This window comes from Bactrocera tryoni, chromosome 1 (genome assembly GCF_016617805.1).
Source record: "Bactrocera tryoni isolate S06 chromosome 1, CSIRO_BtryS06_freeze2, whole genome shotgun sequence".
Taxonomy (NCBI): Eukaryota; Metazoa; Arthropoda; class Insecta; order Diptera; family Tephritidae; genus Bactrocera; species Bactrocera tryoni.
The window spans coordinates 28,999,969-29,011,154 of record NC_052499.1 but is presented as its reverse complement, the minus strand read 5'-3'; the positions used below and the strand labels follow the sequence as shown (position 1 = coordinate 29,011,154).

The 11,186-nt window shown below is 37.8% G+C and overlaps 2 protein-coding genes across 2 annotated transcripts; one reads left to right on the top strand and one right to left on the bottom strand.

Moving 5' to 3' along the window:
- Nucleotides 1–29: 29 nt before the first annotated feature.
- On the bottom strand, nucleotides 30–1,307 carry LOC120767048. Its single transcript, XM_040092903.1, has one exon. It carries the CDS (start codon nucleotides 1,169–1,171, stop codon nucleotides 167–169), a length of 1,005 nt encoding a protein of 334 aa, XP_039948837.1. The 5' UTR covers nucleotides 1,172–1,307; the 3' UTR covers nucleotides 30–166.
- A 3,002-nt stretch (nucleotides 1,308–4,309) lies between these two features.
- LOC120772602 (protein pygopus) lies at nucleotides 4,310–10,545 on the top strand. The gene is made up of 3 exons (XM_040101320.1): nucleotides 4,310–5,366; nucleotides 5,574–8,550; nucleotides 8,628–10,545. The coding sequence occupies exons 2-3, from the start codon at nucleotides 5,927–5,929 to the stop codon at nucleotides 8,746–8,748; spliced, it is 2,745 nt and encodes a 914-aa protein (XP_039957254.1). The 5' UTR covers nucleotides 4,310–5,366; nucleotides 5,574–5,926; the 3' UTR covers nucleotides 8,749–10,545.
- Nucleotides 10,546–11,186: the final 641 nt, after the last annotated feature.

Genomic DNA, 11,186 nt, shown 5'->3' with positions numbered 1-11,186 from the left:
GTTTGATTACCTATAAAAATGAATTCAAGTATTTTTCATTTCTATTTTATTGTGGATAATATTAACGTTTGATATTTTTACCTTTTTTATATGAGTAATAAAGATATGTAAGGTTTTAACTATTTTCTTCATGCATTACACTCTGAATGTTATGCAATGACTAAATTTAAACACACGGATCATGTTTTACATTAAAATGGGCACATGTTACTTTAGGTCCACTACGTATTCTGGGGACTGGTATTCGAAAAAGGTTACCCTTCGGCATGCAAACACATATCTTATATTGAATACTCCCAGTACGCAGTCCGAATTCAGAGCTGACGATTGGTATTTTATCCATATCCAAATAGATCCCGTCACCAGCCTCCAAAATTATTAATCCTTCGGTTGAATTAACGGTCATATCGTAGGAGAGTGACTGTATAAGCACATTGGCAGCATCTAATGAGATTCCCTCAGATCCTTTAAATGAAACGCCAACATCTGCATCCATATTTAATGAACTACCGATGGGACTTGCTATGCGACTAGCGCTTACCGTTTTTGCCAATAAACTTTCGGCACCAGCTGGAATATTGTAGTGTGGACGATGGGATGTAATGATAGTATCGCCGCTGGTTGAATCTCTCACTTCGAAATTGTTAACCGCTTGAAACTGTATGCCTGATTTATCCAAAGTCAAGCGATTATAAGCCTGACCATTCTTATGGAGTCGCACATAGACACCATCATCACCGGTAATTGTAAGAGGATCATCAATAAACCCTTCAATGCGACCGTTTTGTTTACTGTATACACGATCCAAATCGGTGTATCCGTAAAACTTAATCAAATCGTGTTCGGGTATTATCTCCAGACCATTAATACCTCGACCGAGATGCATCACACCAAATATTGTGAGCATGAGTATGAGATTGCCTATAGTAAGTACTAACAGTATAAAGAAGATTGTCCAAAAGGCAAACGTTTTACGGCCTTTTTTAATAGTACCACTATTACCAGCATCATAGGCGCAATGAAACTTCTTTTCTATGCAGCTATCAACATCGGGCTGTATGTGTAGATCCGTTTCCAAAGGAAGAGTGGCTGACATACCATTCTCCGACGGTGCATCATCAGTGTATGAAGGCGAAGGTCCACGCACAAAAGTATTTCCATAATTATGCATTGCAAAATTGGTCTTTTGCGATGAAAATATGTCTCTGATATGTATTTAATATATACAACTAGCTTCTATGCAAAGCAAGTGCCACAATTTTTACTTTAAATGTGTAAATGTAAGTGTATGACTATTAAATGCTTGTATTTACATAAAAATATACAAATTCATACATGTAGTACATATCAACATATCAAGGAATACATTTTTTAGCGCTCATGCGCATTAAACAACACATTATTCACTCGCTCGTACCTACATACATACATATACATATGTATATTCTAAAAATTTTTAAATTTTTAAGCAAATTGGAATATCAACAAAGTGAGTAATAAAATGTTAATTCCAAACATTTGGAATATCTATGCTTATACAATGCCTTTGCTTCGCTACCCAACGAGAGTTTTTTTTGTTACATTTTATTCACAATCTATTTTAGTAAATAATAAGCAAATTTGATAACAAAACCATAATTTAACTTATATTTTTGGTCTCCCATGAGATCAAAAATAATATACAATATAACAATATGTTCTAAACACAAATGTTTATATAAAAATTTTAATTATACATTTAATATCATAGTAACATATATAATTAAACATTTACTTAATTCCTAAATGGGAGATCTAGAACATGTTGTCTTTTAAGTCTAATAGTTTCATTACTATCGTCTAATAACATGACTGCCAAAGGATTGTCATGATAACTTATCCTGTGCAAATATGCTGAACTAAATCTTTTAATTTCATCTTTAACAAAAGGTATATTCAGATCTGAATGAATGGCTTTATTTGTTATGAACCAAAGCCAAAAAATACATATATGTACATTATAGGAAAAAAAAATGTATCTGAAAAGGCCGATTAAAGGCAAGCATTTTGAGACGACAGAGGGAATCCAAGCAGCAAACACCTTGGCTCTCAAGGCTATTACGGAGAATGCGTCTTTAATGCTTGGAAATCGCGCTGGCAGCGCTTTTAAAGAATTGTAACGATTGATTCAATAAATTTTTTTAAACCGACTCAGTCTATTACTTTTCGGACAATCTCTATATTTTCAACTTCTGGTTTGAAAATTTGATTCATTATCGCCTCATCGATCATATCATCGACAATGAAGAAAGCGTTTGACACTCTCAAACATGATGCGATTTGGAGAGCCCTAGTATGCAAAGGAGTTCCGGAAAAATTAATTAACTTAATAAAACAGCTGTACTCAGGAGCTAGTTGTCGAGTAAGGTGTGGAAATATTTTAAGTAGCGGCATCCAAGTCAGGACTGGTGTCAGGCAGGGGTGCGTGCTATCTCCCCTTTTATTCAATTTGGTATTGGATTTGGTGATGCGTCAAGCGTGTGCGACTAATAGAGGCATATCTTGGGGTTTAAGCGGTAGCCTTAAAGATTTAGACTATGCGGATGATATCTGTCTGTTGTCCCATAAATATTCGCACATTTCCTTGAAACTTGAAGCTGTTAGTGATCTCGCCGCACAAACTGGAGTTAAAATTAATATAGCGAAGACAGAATTCATGCGCACCAACACAATCGAAACGCCAAACCTACAGATCGATGGAACATGTCTCGAAGAAGTCGACGAGTTCTGCTATTTAGGTAGCATCGTATCTAAAAACGGTGGATCAGCAGCCGATATACGAAACCATATATCCCAAGGAATGTTGGATAAAGTCTGAAGATCAACACATATATCCATGCGTACGAAGCTAAAAATATTCGATTCAAGCGTGAAATCCGTTGTGTTTTACAATCGCTGCAATCCTTTTTTAATCGATGTCTTCAAAAAATTTTGCGGATATTCTGGCCTAACGTTATTAGCAATGCTAACCCTTGGACCGTAACCAAACAGCTACCGATAGATATCGAAATTCGACGTCGGAAATGGAAATGGATCGGCCACACTTTGCGAAAGCCTCACGACGACATTAGCAGAACAGCGGTAGATTGGAATCCGCATGGAAGCCGAAGACGCGTGAGACCAGCCAACACCTGGAGACGGGAAGTCGAAGCAGAAGCACAGAAAAGTAGTTATTCTTGGAGAGAAATTAAATTTATAGCTGTAAATAAAATGAATTATAATTTGTTTATTGAGGCCCTATGTTCCACTTAGGAACTACGGGAAAATATTTATATATATCATCGACAACGCTTCAGTTGTTAGTTTTAATTATCCTGAAGGAAATAGAATTTCTCCAATATGTTTGATATCCAGAATAAATCGGACAACAAGAATGCATATATTATTAAATGACTTCCATTAAACTAAAAATTATAAGCTTTCGAACGGTAAATTTAAACATGCATGTTCCTAACTTTGGTTTAAGTCCAACTTCCGCTCAAATATCCTGATACAATAATGTGGCAATGAATTTGTATTTTTTTAATATGTATTTATTTGCAATCTATCAATTGACAATCAGCAAATTTTTTAAATACATTAATAGTGACAGGATTGATTGTTCTCCATTGAGACTAATCAATATATTCTTAAATTATTTTATTTGCTTAAACTTCTTAAAACTACTTAAAATCTATATGGAAGATCCAAAATGTGAGTTCGTTTTAAGCGTCTAACATCCATACTGTTGTCTAGTAAATTAATTGACAGTAAGTTTTTATGATTAGACAATCTATCTAAATACTTTCGACAAGATTTGCTGATTTCGTCTTTAAAAAAAGGTATATTTAAGTTTTTGTTGATTTCGAAGTTGCTCACATACCAAGGAGCACTTACAATGCTTCTTAAAGTTTGCGATTGATATCTTTGGAGAATAATAAGCATCACCCTGTTTTTCTTGAATAAGCATTCCATACAACGTTGCCATAATCCAGTTTTTTCCTACCAACTTGGAAAAATGTCTATATGTTGTATAAAAACTCTAGAAAATAGCTAAATAAATATTTAAGACACTAAGTTTATTTTATGCCCAACAACATACACACTTGCAATAAAAATATAACTTGAACGAATTTTTTATTAATTTCGTTCAACATTTATATGAAAGGAATTCAGTGGTAACCATACTGACTGATTTTAACGAAAGTGTTGAATTTAACGAATCGTGTTGAGGTTCGCTTTTTCAACGAAGAAAAAGAAGAAAACAAATTATGAATTGAATGGCGTTACTGAAAGTGGAAGCAATAATTCATTGTCAAAAATATAACCAATTTAACATAGTTTACATAAATTTGCGTAAAAAGTGACGTATAAACGCGGTACCTAATCGCGTTATTAGCCAAAACGGCTAATGTAAGGAAACGCGAAAGAAATTGAAAGTGCCAGCTAGATAGCGGCGATTTAATAAGTGTGCCTACGTATGTGCACTTTTTTATTTGGGAAAGCGAGGATTTTTGGTCGTCGACGACAACGGCCATCACATTAAATGTGAATAATTAAATTAATTAATTTGTTCTCTGGTTAGATCAAATTGTGTCCTAATAAAAAGTAATAGTGGAAACATTCTTGTAATATTTTGGCGCAAGGTTTTAGTCTTCAACTTGGAGTGAATTGTTATATTCACCTGGCCACCGTACAACTATATATTTAAACTATGAGATTTGGAATACTGAGTGTAAAGTGAACTATTTGTGTTTAAAGAAAGTGCATTTATGAAGGTGTGCATGGTGCATTTTGCAGAACGCTTGTGAAAAAAGTAGTGAAGAGTAGAAAATAGTCGCAGTAGCCGCTATGGCCACAGCAGCATGCAAGCAGGCAGGCAGAAAAATGTGAGCCATGCAAAGAGGCTGCGTTGTGAAAGAAAAGAAACGAACAAGAAGCAGCATTTAGCAGTTGAAGAAAAAAGACAGAACCAAAGGTAGAAGGCGTACAAGAGTAAAAAGGTTAAAGAAGAGTGGAAGGAAGATAGGTGAATAAGAAAAAGAAGAAGACTTTAGAAGGAGAAGTAGCCATAGCAGTTGCAGCATAGTAATTATTGTTTTGAGACATTACGAGTGATATTTTGGTGCAGCATTAACTTTTATGTAGTTTTAATAAGTTAATGTCCTTAAATCTGTGTAGTGTAAAAAATTTAAGAGGTTTGTTATTAAATTAAAGGCAGCCCTTGGCTGCAGGCTGCCCAACAAACACCAGCCGTGTTGCAGCGGACGTACCTAAAAGTGGATCAACTACTATTGTAATCTTAATTTGATTACTATGTCTCCATCTATTAAGAAATGATAACAACGGTAAGACAATTGTACATGGGATCCCAACCACTCTATTTGTTTATATACAAATTTATGGTTTTGGGTATACATTTAAAAAGTGTATGTGGAACAATGCTATGATTCTGTAAGAAAATATTTCTTATAATAATAATCAAACAATTAAATAATTAATTAATCTTTAAAATTCTAGTATTGTTCTAATCAACATTTATAATTAACTTACAGATTTGGTATTCCGGAGACCTTGCCTATTTCCCCACAAAATCCGAATTGATATCGCAGACCACGAAAAAAATCAACGGAATTTGTATTAACGACAGCATGCTATGTCCTTTTTTTTAAAGGACATTTATAAGGAACCCAAAATCCTCAGATGATTGTACATCCAAATGTGCCATTGAAATTAATAATTAAAATTATTATTAAAAAACTAAGAGAGTGAGAGAAGTTGATCAAAATTTAAAATATATCTTCCTTAATTAAACCGCGTATACTCGTATAATAAAGGCGCGGAACCTTTTTTTATTGCTGAAGTGAGCCAAAAAGCCGTCAACATTAGGAAGAAAAATACTACGAATATGACCCATCATCTCGGTATGGCTCCATATCGTTTGACGGGTCCAGCGGGTGGATTATGCCCACCCGATTTTAAACCGCCACCTCCAACGGATATCATTTCTGCTCCGAGTAATCCGAAAAAGCGACGGAAAACATCTAATGCTAATTCGGTAGCGGCAGCAGCTGCAGCGGCAGCAGCGGCTTCGGCAGCTGCTAATTCAATGCAATCACAAGCTCCTCCCACTCCTGCAGATTTGTTACCTCCTCCACCAATGGGAGGTTTTGGAGATACTATCGTCGCATCCAACCCATTTGATGACACACCTCCCAGCATGTCCAGCAGTAGTATGTCGAGCATGAGTCATATGGTTGGACCGAGTCATTTTGGTCCTGGCGGTATGGGTGGCCCTCATATGGGAATGGGAGGCCCACATGGTCCACCACCCCATATGCATCCGCACATGCACCCTCATCATCCCGGTGGGCCTCCGCACCCACATCATATGGGTGGTCCGCCCATGCGAGGAATGAGTCCAATGGGAATGGGTAGTCCTATGGGCGGACCTGGTCATCCAATGGGTCCTGGAGTTGGACTTCCACCGCATATGAATCATGGCCGAGCAGGTGGACCAATGGGTAGTCCTATGGGTGCAATGGGCGGCATGAGTCCTATGGGAGGTATGGGTGGACCCAGCATATCTCCCCATCACATGGGAATGGGAGGACTGTCACCTATGGGCGGACCAGGACCAGGGCCGGGACCTGGACCTAATGGACCGCGTGCAATGGGATCACCAATGGGAAATCCGCCTGTCGGTAGTATAGGAGGGCCGCCTGGTATGTCTCATGGGCCCAGTCAAGGGTCACCAATGAACTCATTGCCAATGGGATCACCCATGAGTAGCGCGATAGGTAGCCCACTTGGTCCACATCCACCTCACCATCAACAACAGTCTCAGTCTCAACCTCCGCCGCATATGAACAATGGCCAGATGGGCCCACCAACAATGCATAGTCCCCTAGGAAATGGTCCAGCGAATCATAGTCATTTAGTAGGAGGACAAGGACCCGGGCCTGGTGGTCCTTTATCATCGCAACAGCTGGGAACAAATATTATGGCCACCATGAGTGGGCAGTGTAGTAATATTGGTCCGGGAGGAAATTCTCCTGCTGGTACAGGACCTGCACATACGCAGAATAATAGCAATAACAGCAGCAACAACAATGCAAGTAATAGCAACAACAATCAGAATCATCATCTCTCTCCTGCGGGGCGTATGGGAGGTGCGACGTCTCTAAGTAACGGACCTATGCCACCATCATCCTCGTCGGCAACGACGGCAACGTCATCAGCATCGTCCATTTCTGTACCAACATCTTCTCCTGCGCCAGGAGGTGTAAATCCGGGAATGTCTCCAATTCATTCATTAAGTGGGAATATTAGCGGAGGTCCTGGACGAAGTCCTAGTATGATGAATAATGCAGGTTCAGGCGCTGCCCCAGGACCAAGTCCGTTACAATCTCCTTCGTTGGGTAGTGGAGGGAGTGGAAATATCGGTGCTAGTCCAATGGGATGTGGTGTAGGCGGCAACACAACTGGTCTCAACATAGGTCCTGGCGGTGGCAACAGTAGCAATAACAACAGCAACAATCCCAACAACGGTCCGATGAGTTCGAGCGGAAGTGGACAGATGAGCGGTCCAATGCAGCAACAGCTGAATGCAAATGTTCCTATGCAGCAGCAGCAGCAACAACAACAACAGTCTATGGCGCTTGGCGGCAACGCGGGTGTTGGACCTGCTGGTCAAATGCAAATGAACAATTCCGGAGGGCCAGGAAGTATGGGTTTAATGGTAGGTCAAGGACCTGGTAGCCAAGGAAGTGGCTCTAGCCAGGGGCCATCCGGAATGTGTGGTGGTATAGGAGGGGGTGGTGTACCCAATCAAATGCTTCCTCCACAACAACCACATCTCGGACCAACCCAACAACAATTAATGAATCATGCACACCACCATCCGGGAGGACCAATGCCACCTCACATGATGGGCGCTGGACCCAACTCGCATATGCACGGACCTGGAGGTATGATGCCACCACACATGGGTGGTCCTGGAGGACCTAATCATCCCCATCCACCTCATCATATGATGGGCGCTCATGGCGGCAGTTCGCACATAGGTCACATGGGCGGTGTGCCAGGACCAGGTGGCGGTAGTGGTCCTGGTGGTATGAATGGACCACCACATCCCCACGGACATCATCCGCATGCACATCCTCATGGACCTCCACATACGATGGGCGGACCCAATCCAAATATGTTCGGCCCTGGTGGTCCAATGGGTCCAATGAGCGGGCCTGGTGGTCCGATGGGCCCTGGGGGCCCAATGGGTGGCCCTATGGGAGGTCACATGGGCCCCATGAGTGGTCCAGGTGGACCAATGGGCAACCTTGGTAGCGGTATGGGCGGCCCAAAACCTATGCCAATGGGCACTGGCAAAATGTATCCACCCGGACAACCGATGGTGTTTAATCCTCAAAATCCGAATGCGCCACCAATTTACCCTTGTGGTATGTGCCACAAAGAGGTCAACGACAACGATGAGGCAGTATTTTGTGAATCAGGATGTAATTTCTTCTTTCATAGGTGAGTAACACGACAAATTATTGTATTGAAATAGTGGAAGAATAATATTTAGTAATATAACTAATATCTATTGGCAGGACGTGTGTGGGTCTCACGGAGGCGGCTTTTCAAATGTTGAAAGATGAGGTGTATGCGGAATGGTGCTGTGACAAGTGTTTGTCTTCCAAGCCAATACCTATGGTAAAATTTAAATGTTGAAATAACACATGGACAGCGCATTAGCGCTTTGGCTTAGAACTTAATTGACAACAGAAACAGTGGGTATATCTAGCTGGCGTGGTGAAAGCACACTCATCTTTACGCAGACCGCCAGCTAAAAATGGTTGTTATTGGTGCCGGGTAACATTGAAAGCAGGAGCCACAACGACACAAGACACACAACACCAATGTAGAATAATAGTTAAAATAAGTTCGGGAAATGACAGCGAATGTGAAAACTGTTGGCAGCACCCTGACGCACAATGAACGGCCCAAACATACAAACACATATGTATATTCGCGCTCACCTACAATCACATAAACACATACTACTTTGTATAAATTAAATTGAAATGCAAACAACTAAATAGAATTAAGATACTACCATTAAATAACATAGGAAGAAAACATAAAAATGAAATTTAGAAATAGAATTTATGAATGAGTGGATCAAATAAGCATATGCAGTTTAATGAAAGTAGCACACGTGCAGACGCGCATTAAAGCCGATCGAACCAAACGTTATTTAGAGGGAATACAGTGCAAATGGGTGCAAACTAAGTTTAATCTTAAAATATGCGCTAAAATTCCACATACAAATGCCATCCCCAGCGGCCTTTTGGGGAAAAAGTTATACCATCGAAAAGCGCAATTGCGCTAATTTGCATTTGTCGTACACGAATTGCTTTATTTACACGCTCAACGTGGTCTCACTTATAATTGTACTACAACGACTCAGTCCGAAAAAATACCATACTTCAATTAATTTTCAAATTGTTAATGATTTAAAGGTTTCTATTTAATTTCGACATAGATTCTTATTTAAGTTTGTACTGTTTTAAAATTCCTACAAGAAAGATCGGAAGCCTGTTAATACGTTGAAAATTTTACATTTCAACTCTTTTGTGTTCATAACTACTCGTAACACTGTTTTTGTGTGTCGGAAATTTTCTAATCACTGAGTAAATTATTGCTTTAAATTCATGTGTAGTAAACTTTTTAATATACACAAAGTTGCAAAATAAGGTGAAATTGCTCAATTAGGAACTTAATAAAATTCGTTCAAATGGTATTTATTAAAGAAGCATATAAAAATTTAATTTTTTATGGGTTTATGAAACTTATGTGTATTCTTTTTTCAAATCTGAGTTTACTGCAGCGTTAAAACAGAACCGAAGTGTACTTTGTTTGGATACATTAAGCCCAAACCTCAAACCTTTAAGAAACTCTACTCTACTTATTGCTGTCTGTTGCGACGTATAGTTATTAACATATATGTAGTGTTATTGCCTGCGCCATCTGTTTACTATTTTTTATAAGTTATTTTATTATTTTTATTTTTTTTTTACTTTCGTTCGCTTTAGTTTTATGTTGTGTGTAAGTGCTCCATTTTTAAACTAAAAACATTTTTTTATGAAAGGTAATTTTGCATGTGTAAATTGTCAAAGATAATAATAAAAGAACAAAGAAATAAACATTGAATGATGAAAAATATAAAAACCATACGAAAGCTGTAATTGCCGATATGTAAAATTGACTAACTAAACAATTTAACATAGTCATAAGTATAAAATTAAGTAATTGATCATTATTTGATTATAAGACGAATTAAATATTATGCAATGAACAATTATACGAAAATTAAAAATAAACGAAAACAAAAGTAGGTAAACTAACAATAGAATACGCAAACAATGAATAATAATGAAATAAGTACTAAATTATATTAACTGGGAAAGCCAATAATAATGTGTAATAAGCAGTTGTAGCAAATACAAATTAAAAGCAAAACAACAATTAAATGGACATCTTTTTAAATGTTATCGCAAATAATAATGAAAATATTGCAAACACAAAAAAAGAAAAAAATAAAAAATATTACAGAAAAATCTTAATATAGAAGTATTAAACTATAAGTTATTTATAATTAAATAAAATTAAAAAAAAAAAATAAAATTCAATAAAAATAAAAAAATATAAAATCTTTAACAGTTTTTTATTAATTTATTGTTATTTTACTACGCCGTTATTAATTCTCCTGAACTATTTGAAAAATGTTTTATAGATCTTTTTTTGACTTGGTTTAAAATATATACAAGGTGCGTTCCAAAGTAAACAGGTCTTTTTGAATCTAGCGCCCCCTGGTGGCGTCATTTATATGTCGACTGGTGCGTTAGAATATGCTATCTTTATCAATTGTCCAGCGAGAATTGACATTTCATGACATTTCATTGATTGGAAGTGAAGTTATTGCGTTTTAAGTGTCAGTATGTTTTCGTTATCGGTGCGAAAATGAGCTTCGAACAAAGAGTCAACATTAAATTTTGTTTTAAAATTGGTAAAACTTTTACCGAAACATTTCAATTGATGAAACAAGTTTATGGTGATGATTGCCTATCCCGTAGCAGAGGGCACGAGTGGTCTCAACGTTTTCAAAG

Coding starts and splice junctions, on each gene's coding strand:
- LOC120767048 (XM_040092903.1), bottom strand. CDS start 1,171: ATGCATAATTATGGAAATACTTTTGTGCGTGGACCTTCGCCTTCATAC.
- LOC120772602 (XM_040101320.1), top strand. CDS start 5,927: ATGACCCATCATCTCGGTATGGCTCCATATCGTTTGACGGGTCCAGCG. Junction 8,551..8,627: donor TGTAATTTCTTCTTTCATAG/GTGAGTAACACG, acceptor ATCTATTGGCAG/GACGTGTGTGGGTCTCACGG.